This window comes from Anomaloglossus baeobatrachus, chromosome 2, assembly GCF_048569485.1.
Source record: "Anomaloglossus baeobatrachus isolate aAnoBae1 chromosome 2, aAnoBae1.hap1, whole genome shotgun sequence".
Taxonomy (NCBI): domain Eukaryota; kingdom Metazoa; phylum Chordata; class Amphibia; order Anura; family Aromobatidae; genus Anomaloglossus; species Anomaloglossus baeobatrachus.
Window position 1 is genome coordinate 496979650 of NC_134354.1, and position 18049 is coordinate 496997698.

The window sequence follows — 18049 nt, forward strand, 5'->3', positions numbered from 1 at the left end:
ATTACATCATGCAGCATAACCTACTGAACTGTGAATACTTACGCTGTTTCTTCTGGCCACGAGAATTGAGCTCCCCCCAACCTTCTACCGCTGCGTGGCATACCTCGTCCCAGAGTCGACGGGTTACGATCGAATCAGCGTGGCGGCGGTCAGCCATGTTCCACAGCGGCTCCCTTTCTCTAACTTCATCGATGAGGAGGTCGATGTTGATAAATCCGGCCTCCTCACCGTCAGAATCGGGAGCACGCTGTGATGCCTGTTCAAAGAAAGAAAAAAGAAATTAAAAAAAAAAATAGACAAAAAATCACACTGACATGACAAAAAAAAAAAAAAAAAAAAAAAATAACTTACACTATGACCACCGCCACCTCGACGACGACCCTGGGACGGTCTTGGGGGAGCTCTATCGTGAGCCCTAGAAGTTGAAGCCTTTAGTGAAGAAAAAAAAAAAAAACATTATTTACTTATGTGTTTGGTGTGCTGTGGTAAACAATTCCTGTATGAAACTTACACTCTGACCGCCCGCTCCGTGTATTTCTCCACCCCTTCCGTCCTCTTCTGGCAGCATCTCCTGTGATGTTTCGGCCACCTGTGTAAATGTGGTTTATTTAATACATTTTTTTTTTTTTTTAAAAAAAAAACCACCCAAAAAAAATAATACCTCAGTTTCTGAGCCGAAGGGCGGGCTACCAGAAGACGACATATTTCACGCACACCAACTTGATGGGCCAAACTTTAACGTCAACACTGCACCTGCAAAAAAAGAAAAAAAAATGTCTAAGTACATGTACGCAGCTCACTGCGGTGATCTGTGGACAGTACTGTGGACATTACCTCAGGAACACTCTCCTCCAAATTCGCACTGGCACCGAATTTACAAAGACCCAGCAACTGGCTGTGCACAAATTGTAACGTCAACACTGCACCTGCAAAAAAAGGAAAAAAAATGTCTAAGTACATGTACGCAGCTCACAGCGGTGATCTGTGGACAGTACTGTGGACATACCTCTTCCCTGGAGCACTGGACTGGAGGACAGCAGAAGTTGAAGTCAGGAACCGGCAGGAGGTGTGTAGAATGTGCTGGATCCTTTTATAAGTTTTGTGATGATGGGAAAAAAAAATTTGCGCATGCTCTGTTTACCAAACCGGATGCGGTCACCGCATCCGGTTTAAACCGCATTGCGCCGGATCCGGCATGCATAGACACCCATTGTATACAATGCCGCATTGCGCCGGATCCGGCAGCATGCGTTTTTTTTAAGGGGGAAAAAAACGTTACATGATACGTTCTATCCGGCCGCCGCATTCAATTATTTTGCCGCATCCGGAAAAAAACGGATGCAACGCAAAGCCATCCGGTACAATCCGGTAACAATGCAAGTCTATGGGGGAAAACCGGATGCGGTACCGGATCCGTTTTACCCGTTTTTTTCCGGATTGAACCTGATGGCAAAAAACTGATGTGTGAAAGTAGCCTTAGTCTAGTTTTGAGGAATACAGGAAATCCGGGTGTTGCAGCCATAATACGGATGCAATAATACATCTGCGTGAAAAGTGTCTATGAAGCGGACCTGCTCTTTATTTAATCATTGTTTTTATATTGTTCTTTATACTCTACCAGTGTTTCTTCTTCGATGTATGTCTTTGTAGCATCCCCTATTGGAAAAAAGTGAGAATACTTCTTGATTTACCAACATAATCCCAGTGTTAATGTGCAGAAATCTATATCAGGCATGTGATCTGTTATATAAGGAGTCATTTATTTTTCTCTTTTAAGCACCACTCAGGTGAGGGGTAATTTCTTTCTTTTTTTTTTTTTTCTCAGCGCTGCAATGATGCTTTAAACTGAATTCCCCAGCCCCTGTCATATACTTCACCTTTTGTCTGTGTCGCTCTGGCCCTGCGGCATAATCTTGTGCCCGTAACTGTTGACTGGCTGTAAGTAAGAAGTTATGTTACAAGCGCTCAATGCAACTCTGTGAGAGCCAGAACGAGGCTCAGAGTTGTGTTGAGTTGTGACCTCCGGCGCGCTCCATGATACGCTGGAGCTGCTGGAAGGTCACAATTCACAGGAGACCTACTGCAGTATCGCAGTACAAGAGGACTTACATTTAAAGCACCATTTCAGCAGTGCAATAAATAAAACCGCTGGAGTGGTGCATAAATTAAAAAAAAAAAAAAATCTGATGAACAAGAAATAATGGACTCATTAAATGTGACATTTTTCACATAAAGCCATGAAAATATGGTCAGAAAGCACACGTAAGGCCCTGTGCGCACACTGCGTTTTTACCTGCAGTTTTACCCGCGGTTTTGCTGCAAAAATTTCTTGAGAAATGTTTGTGATCTTTTTGCAGACATTTCCCAGCAAAACCTATGGGAAAAAAATAGCTGTGCGCGCACTGCGTTTTTTTTTTCAAGAAAATTCTTTCTGCAGAATTTCTTGAGAAAATGTGCATGTCACCTCTTTTCCGCAGGTACCTGTGGTATTTCACTCCATTCACTGTAATGTAATCGCAAAATACCGCGGGTATACCACAGGTAGCAAATGATGTGCGGTATACCCTCGGTATAGCACACAGATCACACTCCCTGGACGCCGCACGGAAGCACTTCCATGTGACCTCCGGCAGGTGCCCGTGCGGTCTGTGTCCCGCTCCAGCCCCGCGGCTGCCGGCACTGCAGTGTGTCAGTGTCTGCCCGCCCTGCAGTATCAGCAGCTTCTCACACTGCAGTGCTGGCAGCCGCAGGGATGACGAGCGCTGTCATGAGGTTAGATGAGATCATTACCTGCAGTGACTATCTCCTGCTCTCCTGACGTCAGCGCTGTCACTGCCTTCAATGCCCGTCTCGCGGGCGGTCCGAGACTGTCACTAGCGGTGACGCCACGGGCTTCCGCGATACTGCTGAGAATTCGGCGGGCACAGAAGGCAGTGACAGTGCTGACGTCAGAAGTGCAGGAGATCGTCACTGCAGGTAATGATCTTAGCTAACCTCCTCAAGTCAGCGCTTGTCATCCCCTGCAGTAACCTGGGCTGACCTATTGATGTTAGCTCAGGTCACTGCATTATTCTCCAAGCCAATGGTGAACATTTTGTTCTTCATTGACTGGGACAGTGACTATGGTATGGATAGTCGTGGGACCCGCTTATTGGATTACGCCAGACCTGGAATTGATTGTTCTTTTCAATAAATTGGTGAAAAAGGGAATGTTTTGGGCAGTGTTTTTTCAAATAAAAATTTTTTTGTTGTCTATTTATTTTTTATTTCTTACTGACTGGGTTGTGATGTCAGGTATCTGATAGACGCTTGACATCACTAACCCCAGGGCTTGATGCCAGGTGACATTACACATCTGGCATCAACCCCATATATTACCCCGTTTGCCACCGCACCAGGGCAACGGGATGAGTTGGGGCGAAGCACCAGGATTGGCGCAACTAATGGATGCGCCACTTCTGGGGCGGCTGTGGCCTGTTATTTTTAGGCTAGGGAGTGTCCAATAACAGTGGACCTCCCTAGTCTGAGAATACCAGACTCCAGTTGTCCGCTTTACCTTGGCTGGTAATCCAATTTGGGGGGGACCCCACGTTTTTTGTTTTAAATTATTTAATGTAAAATAACAGCGTGGGGTGCCCTCTGTTTTGGATTACCAGCCAAGGTATAGCTGTCAGCTGTGGTCTGCAGCCATCTGCTTTACCCTGGCTGCCTACAAAAGATATGGGGGACCTCACGTCGTTTTTGTTTTTTTTTTAATTGTTTTGGTTTTTTTTTGCTAAATACAAGGCTAAGCACCCTTTAGTGCCACATGAAAGTCACTAAAGGGTGCCAGCTTAGAATATGCAGGGAGGTGGGACATTATATAGGTCTTTCTCATCTATTTATCTATCTATTCATCTATCCATCTTTCCCTCTATCCATTATCTGTCTGTCTGTCTATCTATCTATTGATTATCTATTATCTATATTAATTATTGCAGTTACAGCATAAAAAAACGCAGGGACCAACCTGCGGAAAAACCTCGGCAAAAACGCATGCGTTTTTCCACCGCAGGTGCAGTAATCTTCAACTTCCAGAGGTTTCTCAAGAAATTTTCTTGAGAAAAATCACTTTCTCTGACGCCTCATTGGGGGACACAGGACCATGGGTGTTATGCTGCCTATCCATAGGAGGACACTAAGATGCAAAAGCATAGCTCCTCCTCTGCAGTATACACCCCCTGGCCGGGCCAGGCAAGCTCAGTTTTAGCTTAGTGTCTGTAGGAGGCACTTCCTTTCAAGGTTTGTTATTTTTTGAGGGCGACGGTTTCCTTTTGGGACCGATCTCCCACTACCATCAACGGGCGGGAACGTGGAGTGTCGCCTCCACGTACCCCCTCCTGCGACGCTGGATCCTGGGCTGGACGACGGGTTCCACAGACACCGATTTTCCAAAGCCCAGGGCAGAGGCCTGTGCCCCTATAGCCCAATTCCTCAGCCCCTCTCTGCAGGCTCTGAGTTGAATATGACACCGACACAGCAAGCTGACTCTGCTATTTTCACTGCCTGGAAAGCAGTGTTTTAAGGTGAGATCCCCCCTGACTGGTTTCCCAGATAAAGGGAGAAAAGACGCTGCAGGGAAGGCTCCCAGGACATTTACAGTATTTATGTGCAAGGAGCAAGGATGCTGGCTGGAGGAGGGGGAAGTTCTGCTGTTTGCAGAAAGTCTTGCAGATAATTTCCCGGTGGCAGGGGGGAGGGCCCCAGGGCTCAGGGACTCACGCTGTTTTATTTGCTCTGTTTATTTGCTCTAGCAGAAAAGCCGTCTGATAACCACCGGTGACAAGCTGTGTGCTGACTGTAGGGAGAGGGAGGAACACTATCAGAAGCTCCCTTCCCACCGTTTTTCTTGCTACCCACAGCAGGGGGGGCACACTGACTTATCTTTCCGCTCTTTTAGCCCCAAGCCCCGCCTCCCCGCAGCCGCGATAAGCCCCGCCCCCAGGAAAGCGTGCGAAGATCTCCATTGAGCTTAATCCTTCCTGAGGACAGGGCCATCGGCTAATTCTGGTGAGGTGCTGACTTCAATTGTAGCTTTGCTGAGCATTGCTCCCCCTCCTGGCATACTCCTATTAGGAACATGCAGAAATCTAAGGGCACTAAGAGTACTAAGGCCCACATAGTCTATTATTCAGCCTGCACTGCTTGCCACGCTGAGCTACCACGTAAACATACCTCTTTTCTCTGTGACTCCTATGCCCCTATAGCCCCCCAAGACCCCCCTGCCACCACCGCCGCAACCGGCAGCCCAGAGCCTAGGGCCCCCAGGCCACCGGAATGGGCACAGTTTCTGTCCCAATCCATGGAAAAACTGTCACAGAACCTGGTTCTGGCTATGCAATGTCGTCCTCCACACCCTTCTGGGTCCCTGGACGGAACGCAGCCTGAGGATACCCCTATGGAGGATCCTTCTGAGGTAATCCGGGCACATGCTTCACCGGTTGCAGGGATCAGGAAAAGAGCACACGGCCGGGTGTCTCCAGCGGGCTCTCCCTCGGGAGCACACAGGGCAGGCTCTCCCACACGCTCCACGGCTTCTGATGAGCTGGAGGAGGGAGAATGCTGTTTGTACCAGGAGGATTCCTTGGTTTCATCACACCCAGATGATCAAACTGCAATAGACTCCCTTATAGCAGCAATCAACCAAACTCTGCATGTGGAGGATCCCCCATCCACTACCACTGACCATGCGGTCTCCTTTAAGAGGGCAAGGAAACCCCAAAAGGTTTTCGCTGATCACCCAGAGTTTCAGGATATCCTCACAAAGCAAAGGGAAAAGCCTGACAGGCGCTTCGGTAACCGAAAACTCATGGAGTCCCGGTTCCCTTTTGCCTCACCTGCCCCTAAGGGCTGGGCCGATCCGCCCTCGGTCGACCCCCCCGGTCTCCCACCTTACCACAAAGACACTCCTGTCTTTACCCGATGGTTCTTCCATCAAGGACCCGACAGACACAGGTGGAGCACCTCGCTCGCTCTGCTTTTGAGGCTGCGGGTTCCTCCCTCTCGCCCTCCTTTGCCTCTGTGTGGGTCGCAAAGGCGATCTCGGTCTGGGCAGACTCCCTTAACACTTCGCTTGAGGAATCCCAGTTCACTCATACCTTTACAGAGGTAACAGCTCAAATTGCCGCTGCGACGGAGTACCTCATCCAGGCCTCCATGGACGCTGCTACCTGCGCAGCGTTTGCCGTCTCAAATACCATAGCCATCCGTAGAGCTCTTTGGCTCCGACAATGGCGAGCGGACTCTGCCTCCAAGAAGTCTCTCACGGGCCTTCCCAATTTTCCAGACCGATTGTTTGGCGCCACGGGAGGAAAGAGTACCTCCCTCCCCCAGCTGAAGTCCAGGACGTCCTTCACCAGACGTCCACAGTCCTCGTTCCGCTCCTTTCGCAACTCATTTGGTTGGTCGACATCCCGTGCTGTCCCCGCCACCAGTCGCGGACTACGCAGGGACCGACCTTCTCAGCTCTCCCCGAAACCCACTTCGTCATGGCAGCCTAGACCGAAACAGTCCAGGACTAGGGAGACTCGGCCACGACGTTTTTCCCCCCTCATGACTCCTTCGGTACCCCGGAAGACACACTCATTGTAGGAGGTTGACTGTGGCTCTTTCAACACATCTGGGCTGCCGCCTCAGACGACAAATGGGTGCGAGACCTTGTGTCTTCCGGTTACCACATAGAATTTCGGACCCGACCCCCGAGTCGGTTCTTTCTCTCAAACCCCCCAAAGACTCGAAAACGACGCGAAGCTTTTTTCTCAGCAATCCACTCGCTCCAAACAGCAGGAGTGATAATACCTGTCCCAGACGACGAGAAGTTCGGGGGTTTTTAATCCAACCTCTTTGTGGTCCCCAAAAAGGATGGGTCAGTTCGACCCATCTTGGACCTCAAACACCTAAACAAACATGTGCACGTACGGAGATTCAGAATGGAGTCCCTAAGGTCCATTATTGCATCCATGGTCGAAGGGGAATTCCTCGCCTCCATAGACATCAAGGACGCGTACCTGCACATACCCATCGCCCCAGATCACCAAAAGTTCCTCCGCTTCGCAATTCAGGACTCCCACTTTCAATTCGTAGCTCTATCCTTCGGCCTTCACCAAAGTCATGGCGGCCGCCATGAGCGTCCTTCACGCCAGGGGAGCAGTCATTCTCCCTTACTTGGACGACCTCCTCATCAAGGCCCCCTCCTTCCGCGACTGCTCAACCAGCGTACAGATCACTGTGGACACTTTATCCCGCTTAGGGTGGCTAGTGAATCTGGACAAATCATCCCCGATCCCATCACGATCCATCACCTTCCTGGGCATGTCCCTGGACACCCGTCGGGGCTTGATCCTTCTCCCTCAGGACAAGGCGTTCACTCTTCAACGAGCGGTACGCTGCCTTCTACGTCCTTCGTCTCGCTCCATTCGATTCAGCATGAAAGTGCTCGGCAGGATGGTGGCGGCTATGGAAGCAGTACCCTTTGCTCAACTGCACCTCCGCCCACTGCAGCTAGCCCTTCTAGCGGCCTGGGACAAGAGCCCCTTCTCCCTGGACAGACATATTCACCTGATGCCTTCAGTCAGGTACGCACTCCGCTGGTGGCTTTGATCCTCATCCCTATCGAAGGGGAGATCTTTTCTCCCAGTGAACTGGCTGGTCCTGACCACGGACGCCAGCCTCCTAGGCTGGGGAGCAGTGTACCGGCACCACACTGCTCAAGGATGTTGGACGCCCCAGGAGTCTTTCCTACCCATCAACATCCTGGAACTCCGCGCGATCTTCCTCGTGCTCAGAGCGTTCTGCGCTCTGCTAGCGGGTCGTCAGATTCGAGTCCAATCGGACAATGCGACAGCTGTAGCCTATATCAATCGGCAGTGGGGCACCCGCAGCAAAGCGGCTTATCTCGAGGCCCACAAGATCCTTAGCTGGGCCGAATCGACGGGATCAGTGATATCAGCGGTACACATACCGGGGGGTAGAGAACTGGGCAGCAGACTTTGAGTCGCCAAGGCCTGGCTGCCGGAGAATGGTCTCTCCACCCAGATGTGTTTCTACACATCTGCACTCGCTGGGGCACACCAGACGTGGACCTAATGGCCTCTAGGTTGAATGCAAAGGTACCCGCGTTCATAGCCAGGTCACGCGACCCGCAGTCCATCGGCGCGGATGCTCTAGTCTGCTCCTGGCACTCCTGGAACTGATGTTTTTTTAGGTTTTTGCACCCAGTTCGGACTTAGAATGGTGTTCCAAACGTTATTCCTATTTGTTAGTATTTTTTCGTTTTTGAACCCTCCCCAACCACACCTATTGCCAATCCATATCATACGCATAAATAGCCTGGGTCTCAGCTTCCCATACACGGTAGGTTTTTTAACTGCATGAGAGGACACACACAAGCTAGGGACCCCAACGTAGAGAAATACTTTGGCGTAGTGTTGGGGCTCTATTGCATTGATCAATTCAGTAGCTAAATTTCTCTTGATTCATATGTTCATGGCAGTAATGCAGATTCCATTTTTCACATATTCACTCTTGCATATAGCTATTGGATTTTTCAAGTCAGTATTCACACAGCAGTTTCTGCTATTTCATGTATTCCCCTTACATAGTCACTGGTGTGCATACCTTATCTCCCCATAGTGATGTTTTTTTAGGTTTTTGCACCCAGTTCGGACTTAGAATGGTGTTCCAAACGTTATTCCTATTTTCCAGACATCCCAGACTTGCTGACCCAAGGGCCCATTTCCCATCAGAACTCCAGAGCCCTGAAGCTGACGGCATGGCCATTGAGACCTGGGTATTAACAAGAGTGGGATTCTCCCCAGCGGTTATTGCCACCATGATCAGCTCCCGAAAGCCTGCTTCATCCCGCATTTACCACTGCACGTGGAAAATCTTCCTTTCATGGTGCAGGGAAACTAACGTCCAGCCTATGCTTCTGGCCATCCCCAGAGTTCTCGACTTTCTACAGTCTGGCTTGCAAGTGGGGTTGGCTCTCAGTTCCCTTAAAGGGCAGGTCTCAGCGCTCTTAATCTTCTACAAATGCCCCCTGGCTCAAAAACCGCAAGTCAAGACCTTCCTCCAGGGCGTTTCCCATCTAGTTCCCCCGTACAAATGGCCGCTGGAACCATGGGACCTCAACCTCGTTCTGGACGGTCTCCAGAGGTCTCCCTTTGAACCCCTCAAGGAATCCTCCCTTGCTCTTCTGTCCTGGAAGGTAACATTCTTGGTGGCAATTACGTCCATCAGACGGGTTTCGGAGCTGGCAGCACTCTCTTGCCGCGAGCCTTTTCTGATCTTTCACCAGGACAAGGTGGTTCTGTGCCCCCTTCCGGATTTCCTTCCAAAGGTTCTTACCCCGTTTCATTTGAACGAGGACATTGTTCTGCCTTCCTTTTGTCCACACCCGGTTCATAGGGTGGAAAGGTCTCTGCATTCGTTAGACCTCGTCAGAGCTCTCAGATATTGCATATCCAGGACAGCCCCCTGTAGGAAAACTGACTCTTTGTTCGTCATTCCTGAGGGGCCTAAGAAGGGAGAGGCAGCTTCAAAGGTGATGCTGGCTCGCTGGATTCGCTCTGCAATCCAGGAAGTCTGCCGCTTGCAACTCAAGCCCATTCCTAGTGGGCTGCGGGCTCATTCCACGCGAGCAATTGGCGCTTCGTGGGCCATTCGGCATCAGGCTTCAGTGGAATAGGTGTGTAAGGCTGCGACCTGGTCTAGCCTACATACGTTTTCAAAGCATTACAGAGTCCATACCCAGGTTTCAACTGAGGCAAATCTGGGTAGGAAAATTCTGCAAACGGAAGTAGAGCACCTCTCTCAGAAGGCGCTCCAGGCTATCTGGGACTGGTTCCTAGTCCATGGGTTGTGTTGTCTTCTTTTATGTTTCCCACCCATGGACTGCTTTAGGACGTCCCATGGTCCTGTGGTCCCCAATGAGGCGTCAGAGAAAAACGGATTTTTGTGTAATCACCGTAAAATCATTTTCTCTTAGCCATCATTGGGGGACACAGCACCCACCCTGTTGCCCTGTTGGGCCTTGGTTCTCTCAGTACCTTATTTGGTTATGACTCTTTTTTTTTTTTTCTCATATTCCTCTGTTGAGGTAAGTTTTTACTGTTTTTTTTCTCCTACTGCTTGTGTACTAAAACTGAGCTTGCCTGGCCCGGCCAGGGGGTGTATACTGCAGAGGAGGAGCTATGCTTTTGCATCTACTTAGTGTCCTCCTATGGATAGGCAGCATAACACCCATGGTCCTGTGTCCCCCAATGATGGCTAAGCGAAAATGATTTTACGGTGAGTACACAAAAATCCGTTTTTTCTAGTGCGCACATAGCCTAAGAATGCATTAACAAGGTTATCCCAGATTTTGTAACGGTGTCACAAAGTAATTTTAGCAGTACAATAAAATAGCTTGTGTTAGTCATTCCAACAACACTCCCGTGACTACTGCAGGAGTGGACACACCAGAATCTTAAGGCCCCTTTATACACTGAGACATTTCTAGCGATCCCGACCTGGCTGGGATCGCTGGAAAGTCTCTAAACAGTCGCTGGTGAGCTGTCAAACAGGCAGATCTGGCCAACGACGCAGCAGTATTTAGAGACTTTCCAGCAATCCCGAACCTGCAGAACGACCTTGCTGGTAGGGAACGCTATAGCACGCCATAGCACGCCTACGGGCTCAGTCGCTAACGATGTCGTAACTGTATCAAACACACCGATGCATGCTGTGTAGCGGGAAACAAAGGAACAAAAAATGGTCCCGAGAGATGTGCAGCGATCAGCGATCTCACAGCGGGGGCCAGGTCACACACTGCAATGTCGCTGGGGAGGTCGCTATTACGTCACAAAACCGGTGACGTTACAGCGATATCGCTAGCGATGTTGCAGTGTGTAAATGGGCCTTTAGAGTTAGGGGGTAAATAAAAATTATCTTAAAGCATTGCATCCTCTTAAAAATGTTAGTGTATGCGAAATGCATTTCTTAGATACTGAGCCACAGCCTCAACTTTCTTTTATATAGGCAATGGCTAATATTTCTATATTGTTCTTTGGCAAAAATAGGTATTGTCATAGTATGAAAGATTAGTGTACTGCATGGTTTTTGTCGGCCCAGTATTGTTATACCGTTTGTTAGTGTTGGCCATAAATTTACTGTGATGCAATCTAGTCATGCATCCCTCTTTAACTGTCTGCAGTCCAAATTATGAGTCACTCGTGGTAGCATGCATACCACTCTCTTTCACTCACACTAGAGACGTACTCAGGTATGAATAGAAAGTAAGACTGCTTTAATCCGGAAGTTGTACAAATATTTAAACGGACTTATTGGCTAGGTGCCAAGAATACGTAACACGTCTCCCATTGGATAAAATAGAACAGCTTATTCTGTGATATACAATATAATGTAATGTGCTTGGTTCCTCATTTATATTAAGCAATGTCAGCATGATTCACTCATTACATGAATAGCCCAGACTGTCTGAGTCTTATGTCGAAATGCAGAACTAGGTACGGTAGACCGTCTGAAACAGCATCTTAAATCTTGGTTTTTGGATATCTTCATATATACTCCTATATACGCATAATAGTTCATAATCTTGTCCATAACACGTTCACTTCATGGTGCATGTCTTTGATAGCTTGGATTTTCACATAATTATTTTTGATGATGTATGGACTATAACATGAAACTTAGACTACATCATCAATGATTGTAGTTGTGTACTCTGTAACTGAAAGGTTTAGTTAGGTGGTATAGTGGAGATCATGGTCACAAATTGAATTTGTATTGCTACTTTTTTTTTGTTGTTTTTTAGAGAACAACTTATGTTTCCATTTCAATTTTTGGACCGATTGATGAAGTATGATACAGAGTGTACAGTCACCGGACATGGGAGATCCTGCCAAGCTGGGGCAATCCGTTTGGCTATATCGAGAGCACTGCTCAGCTTTGTATCTGATAAAGAAATGGAGGCTATGAGGCAAGGTAATGGACTGTTGCCCATTAAATGATGATGTGGTTAAGGCCACACTAAAAAATATGTTTTTACCAAGTTTTTACGTTATCCCCTATTGACAGAACAGGAAATAAGTCGCTGACTGTTGAGATCCCGAATGATCTATAAAACAGAACTGTAAAGAGCCCTATTTGAATAATGCAGAGTTTGAGCATCACCACGCCATTCATATTCTGGGACTGCCAGATATGAGTACTGCAGTCCCATAGAGGTTGAATGGAGCCAAGGTGTACGCCCTCAACCCTGCTCCATTTTGACAGAGCAGTGCAGAGGCCTATTCTCTGGATGGTCAGTGGACGGACCTCTGCAATCAGTAAGGCTGCTTTCACACATCAGTTTTTTTGCATCAGGCACAATCCGGCTCAAAAACCTATGCAACGGATGCGGCGAAAAAAACGGATCAGTTGCATAAGTTTTTCCATGCGGTCCCGTCCGTTTTTTGACAAATGCGGCTTGATACTGAGCATGCGCAGTGCAAAAAACCACATCCGGCGACCGGATGCGGTTTTTGCTGCAAGACGCCGCTGGCGTCCATTGGCTTGCATTGTAAATCATGCCGCATCGCGCAATTCGTTTTTTTTTCGCCGCACAAAAAAAGTGCCATGCAGCGTTCCATCCGGCCGCCGCATGGGCTAAATATGCTGCATCCGGAAAAATGCGGACACAACAAAAGGCCATGCGGCACAATACGGCGCTAATGCAAGTCTATGCGGAAAAAAACGCAACCGGTGGCAAAAAAAAGGTTGTGTTTTTTCTGCAAAGCGCCATATTGTGCCGCTCAGCAAAAAACGGATGTGTGAAAGCAGCCGGTTATTTCTTCTTCCATCAATAGGTGGGGTCTGAAGGGGAACCTGTCACCAGGCTTTTAACATATAAACTGCAGCCACCACTAGTACATACATAAAACAAGCAAAGGAGTCCAGCAATAAAGGAAATCCAGTAGCGTAGATTTAAATTTGAAAGCTTAAATGTGTTCAAATAAAAAAAATTCAAACAGACAATGACATACCAAAATACAAAAACCGAATATCGGGGTTGCCCCCCGTGACTGTGTTTCGGCGATGACGGTGGCTATGCCTTAATCATGGTTTGTACATGATTTGAACAGACCATGATTAAGGCACAGCCACTAGCATTGCTGAAACACGGTCACATGGGGCACCCCGACATTCGGTTTTGCATTGTGTGAATTTTTTATTTGGACACAGTTAAGATTTCAAATTTACGTCTACGTTACTGGATTTCCTTTATTGCGAGACTCCTACGTTCATTGGTCCCGTTGGTCCTTCCATCCGAACCCCCTCCCCCCTGCAAAATGGGTTTTGGACTCATGCACCGATGGGGCCATTGACTATAATGGTGCAGACGGAGTTACCGTGTGCTGTCTTGCACCATTTTCAGGCGTATATGCTTTCTGCAGGCGGACACCCAGACCGATGGCTGTTAGAGGCACATGACTGCTGATTAAATCAGCTACCAAGTGCTGGGAAAGCATGCTCCTAGAGTTCAAAGGCAGAATGCTGCCTTTGACGTAAAATTACGTCAAAGATCATGAAGGAATTAAAACGTTTCTGTGCTGAGAATTTTATATATGTGTCTCTATGTACTGTGTAATGGCCATGTCTGACCGAACAGGGACACATAGTCTGATTATACCACATCTGCTGGGCCGGAGAAGAAGTAAAAAGGTATAGAGACGTTACAGCACGGGATCACAAATTAACTTCATCTCTGAAGTAAAAGATTTTTTTAAAAACAGGCAGGGAAATGTTTTACCTCACATAAACAATCCACTATGTGCCTGTGCTTAATGTCTATACTTTTTTACTTCCCTACCCAGCAGATGTAGTACAATCAGACCATGTCCCTGTACAGTCAGACACGGCCATTACACAGTACATAACAGGGACACATTTATAAGATTATTTCAGCACGGGAACATTTTTTTTAAACACATCCACTTGTATAAATTATTATTCCAAGATCCACTTTAGTCTTATGGTATCTATAGCTAATCGGCATTTCACATTGTTCAGATTGAAATGACCCAGTAGGCAATATACTATAGTTTACAAATCTCAGCCGTTTGACGTCTGTATTTTATGACTGCACGTATATGCCAGGCATCAGATCCTGTTTGTCTTTCCTGTATTTTATAGCTTGAGTATTCTTTTGCCATCATTCTGACTTGTAACTATTTCTTTTAGCTGGATTGCTTACTGTAGATCCACGCAATAAGGAGCGGAAAAAACCAGGCCAGGAGGGTGCCCGAAGGAAATTCACATGGAAGAAACGTTAATGTGCTGCACAGATGTGAAAAATAAGTTTAGGAAAAAACCTTGCTGTATTATAGCGTTTTGTTTATTTTATAATAAAATTGTAATATATAACTGAACATCCCCTTTTATTTCCGTTCACTTTTACTGGTCACTGAGATTTCTAGTTGCATCATCAATTTTAGGATTACCATGTATTATGAATTAATCTGTCTCCCTATGCAGGTCCACTTGCGCTCTTAATAGCATTTACTGTGTGCAGAGTAAGACCACGTGCGCACGTTCAGTATTTGGTGAGTTTTTTATGTCCGTATTTGTAAGCCAAAACCAGTCGGTAAAAAATGCAGAAGTGGTGCACAAGTTTCTATTATACTTTCCTCAAATTGTGCCACTCCTGGTTTTGCTGTGAACGTGGTCTAAAGGCCCAGTCACACACGACGACTTACCAGCGATCCTGAAAACGATGCGACCTGATAGGGATCGCAGGTAAGTCGCTGGGAGGTCGCAGGTGAGATGTCACACAGTCAGATCTTACCAACGATGCAGGAACGATACAGGTCACAGTAGCGACCTGTATAACGATCTCAGCAGTCACTGTGACCCTGTCACACAGTGGCAAACACAGCGATGTGTCCTGCCCAGAAGGACATCGCCTTTGAAGAAAATGGCCTGGACCATTCTGCATCGACTAGAGATCTCACAGCAGGGGCCTGATCGCTGGTAGGTGTCACACATAAGAAGATCGCTAACGAGATCGCTACTGCGTCACCAAACGGTGACTCAGCTGCGATCTCGTTATGTGTGACGGTACCTTAACAAACCTTATATGTAGCACTATAGTCGCTCAGTGGTTAGCACTACAGTCTTGCAGCACTGGGGTCTTGGGTTCAACTCCCACCAAGGACAAAATCTCCAAAGAGTTTGTAAATTCTCCCACTGTTTGCATGGGTTTCCTCCCACACTCCAAAGACCATATTGATAGGGAATTTAGGTTGTGAGCCCTAATGGGGACAGTGATTATCACATCTGTAAAGTGCAGTGGAATTAATAGCACTACATAAGTGACTAAAATAAATAAAAAGATGTACTACACACTTAAAAGTCCAATATTCAGCTTTAGTTCAGCAATATTTGAGTGTTTAGAAAGTAAACAATAACTTGGTCAAATTTACTGCTAATCTCCATTTTGGTGTTATGAATTCTTAAAGGGTAAACTTCAGTCAGGCTTATTTCAGATGGTCTTGTCAAAGGGGAGAGGCTCCTGCTGCAATGTATTGACTTACAGACATACACAGGATAAATAGCTCGCTTATTACGACAAAATTGGATCACAGAAAAGGGGTATATTAAGATTTTATTAACAGGCCATTTTTTCTTGTGCTGTCCATTTTACAAACTAATACCTATGCAGCAGGGTTATTCACACGATTAAAGCTATGTATCTTGCATGAGCTAGCATAGAGATCCCACAACAAAAACAATAATAAGTAAAAGGCCAAAAATATAAACTTTTTATTTCTCAGATTAAAACAAAGCTAAAGTAAAGAGAAATATGGTGATATGGGCATGGGAGCGGATGGAGGTTATATCCATTACTCATAAATAGATATTGACTCAATGTACAAAAATATGCTTTAAATGGGGTATATGTATTTAAAGTGTCTCTGCTTGATATAAATAGCTTAAAAATTAAATATATTAATATATTTAAAGTGTTCACGTGCTAAGTATAAAGAATTGCAAAAAGGTGTCAGTGTGCCTTTGCTAGGTTATAAAGAATCCCATCAACACAGTGTGTGGGGAACACAAAAATATTGCAACCATATAGTCAGGATTGTTGTCAAAAGCACAGAGTAACTAGAAGATATACTACACTTTTTCAAAGCCGTTAATATACAGTACTATTACCAAGATGGCCCCAGCTGTATAGAGACTTAATTATTTGGTGATATTGCTCCGTCCACACACATACGTCACAGCCCCAACACACGTTTCGTGATGTACTTCCTCGGGAGGTGCCTGGAGTGATACCAAACTCGTCCAGTTTGGTTTTTGCTTTTCAGAAATTTGTAAAAAAATAATATATAAAATATATATATATATATATATATATATATATATATATATATATATATATATATATATATATATATATATATATATATATATTAATATATTATATATAATTATATATATTACAGTCATATGAAAAAGTTTGGGCACCCCTATTAATGTTAACCTTTTTTCTTTATAACAATTTGGGTTTTGGCAACAGCTATTTCAGTTTCATATATCTAATAACTGATGGACTGAGTAATATTTCTGGATTGAAATGAGGTTTATTGTACTAACAGAAAATGTGCAATCCGCATTTAAACGAAATTTGACCGGCGCAAAAGTATGGGCACCCTTATCAATTTCTTGATTTGAACACTCCTAACTACTTTTTACTGACTTACTAAAGCACTAAATTGGTTTTGTAACCTCATTGAGCTTTGAACTTCATAGGCAGGTGCAACCGATCATGAGAAAAGGTATTTAAGAAAGATCAAAGGAGAGACAATTGTCTACCAGGGATACTGCATTTATTGAACATAGGTGCGTACCCACTGAGGAACCTTTGCAGTTGGGAGCGGCAACCTGTGGCACTGGTTCACCTATAGATCAGCGCAAAATGAGGGTTTTTTTCGTTTGTGGTCATAAAGGTCACTTTGTAAAGACTTGTCTCTCTACAAAACTGTACTCTGCCAGTGAAAAAACAATCGAGCCCAGTTCGCATGGAGGTTAGCAACCTGGGTGTACATATTTCCTCCATTGGTAGGTTACAATTTTGTCTGGCCACAGAAATCCTATTATGTGGAAAGAAGGTGTATATTTCCACCTTTTTGGATAGCGGTGCGGGGTCCAATTTGGTGGACGCCCAGTTCGTCTGGACCCAGAGCCTTACTCCACATAAGTTATTTAAACCTATTCCTATTGTTGCTATTGATTCCACCCCCCTGAGTCAGGGGCGTTTCACTCAGGTCATTCAAGGTTCATGTCTCCAGGTAGGGGCCATGCACATAGAATCCATTTATTGTTTTGTGCTGGAGGGTCTACTCTCCCTGGTGGTTTAGGTCTCCCTTGGCTGACACTACACAATCCTCTGGTGGACTGACAGGCACTGGAGGTAGTATGGTGGAGCGAATACTGGCGAAACAATTGCATGAGCACCTGTATTTCAATGGTCGCTGCCAGATCCTTGCTGGAGTAACTGTCTGACTTTGAGAATGTTTTTTCTGTGCAAGGGTGTCAGGAGCTGCCATCACATCGCTCCTACGACACTTCAGTCAATCTTATGCCAGGGGCCACGTTGCCAAACAGCAGGCTATATAATATTTCAAGTCCAGAGAGGCAGGGCTTAATCCAAATAAAGACAGGGATAGACACGTGATAGGCGACTGGGTGAATGAACCCATATAGGGACGTTGGGGAGTGCAGGGATCAGCCTCAGGTGAATTTATGAGGTGACCCTGCTCCCTTTTCCCTAGCACCAGGGCCCACCATTGTATCTTGTACTCTGTGTGTTGAGGCACTCGCCAAGGTCCCCATGTACTTGGAGGAACCACGGTAGTCACTGAGTGACGTAAGAAAAAGACTGATGGCACATCCTATCTTTCTAATATGAACAGGTGCAAACTGAATACGAAACATGGTAACAAAAAGCAGACAGTTGCAC

At 46.2% G+C, this 18049-nt stretch overlaps 1 protein-coding gene across 1 annotated transcript in view; it reads left to right on the forward strand.

Moving 5' to 3' along the window:
* Window positions 1-14450, forward strand: part of MRPS9 (mitochondrial ribosomal protein S9) — a 148007-nt gene extending 133557 nt beyond the window's left edge. The window contains exons 10-11 of the mRNA XM_075336489.1: window positions 11855-12024; window positions 14263-14450. Of these exons, the coding sequence (XP_075192604.1) occupies window positions 11855-12024; window positions 14263-14354 (262 nt within the window). The 3' untranslated portion in view covers window positions 14355-14450. The remainder of the gene's footprint in view (window positions 1-11854; window positions 12025-14262) is intronic.
* Window positions 14451-18049: the final 3599 nt, after the last annotated feature.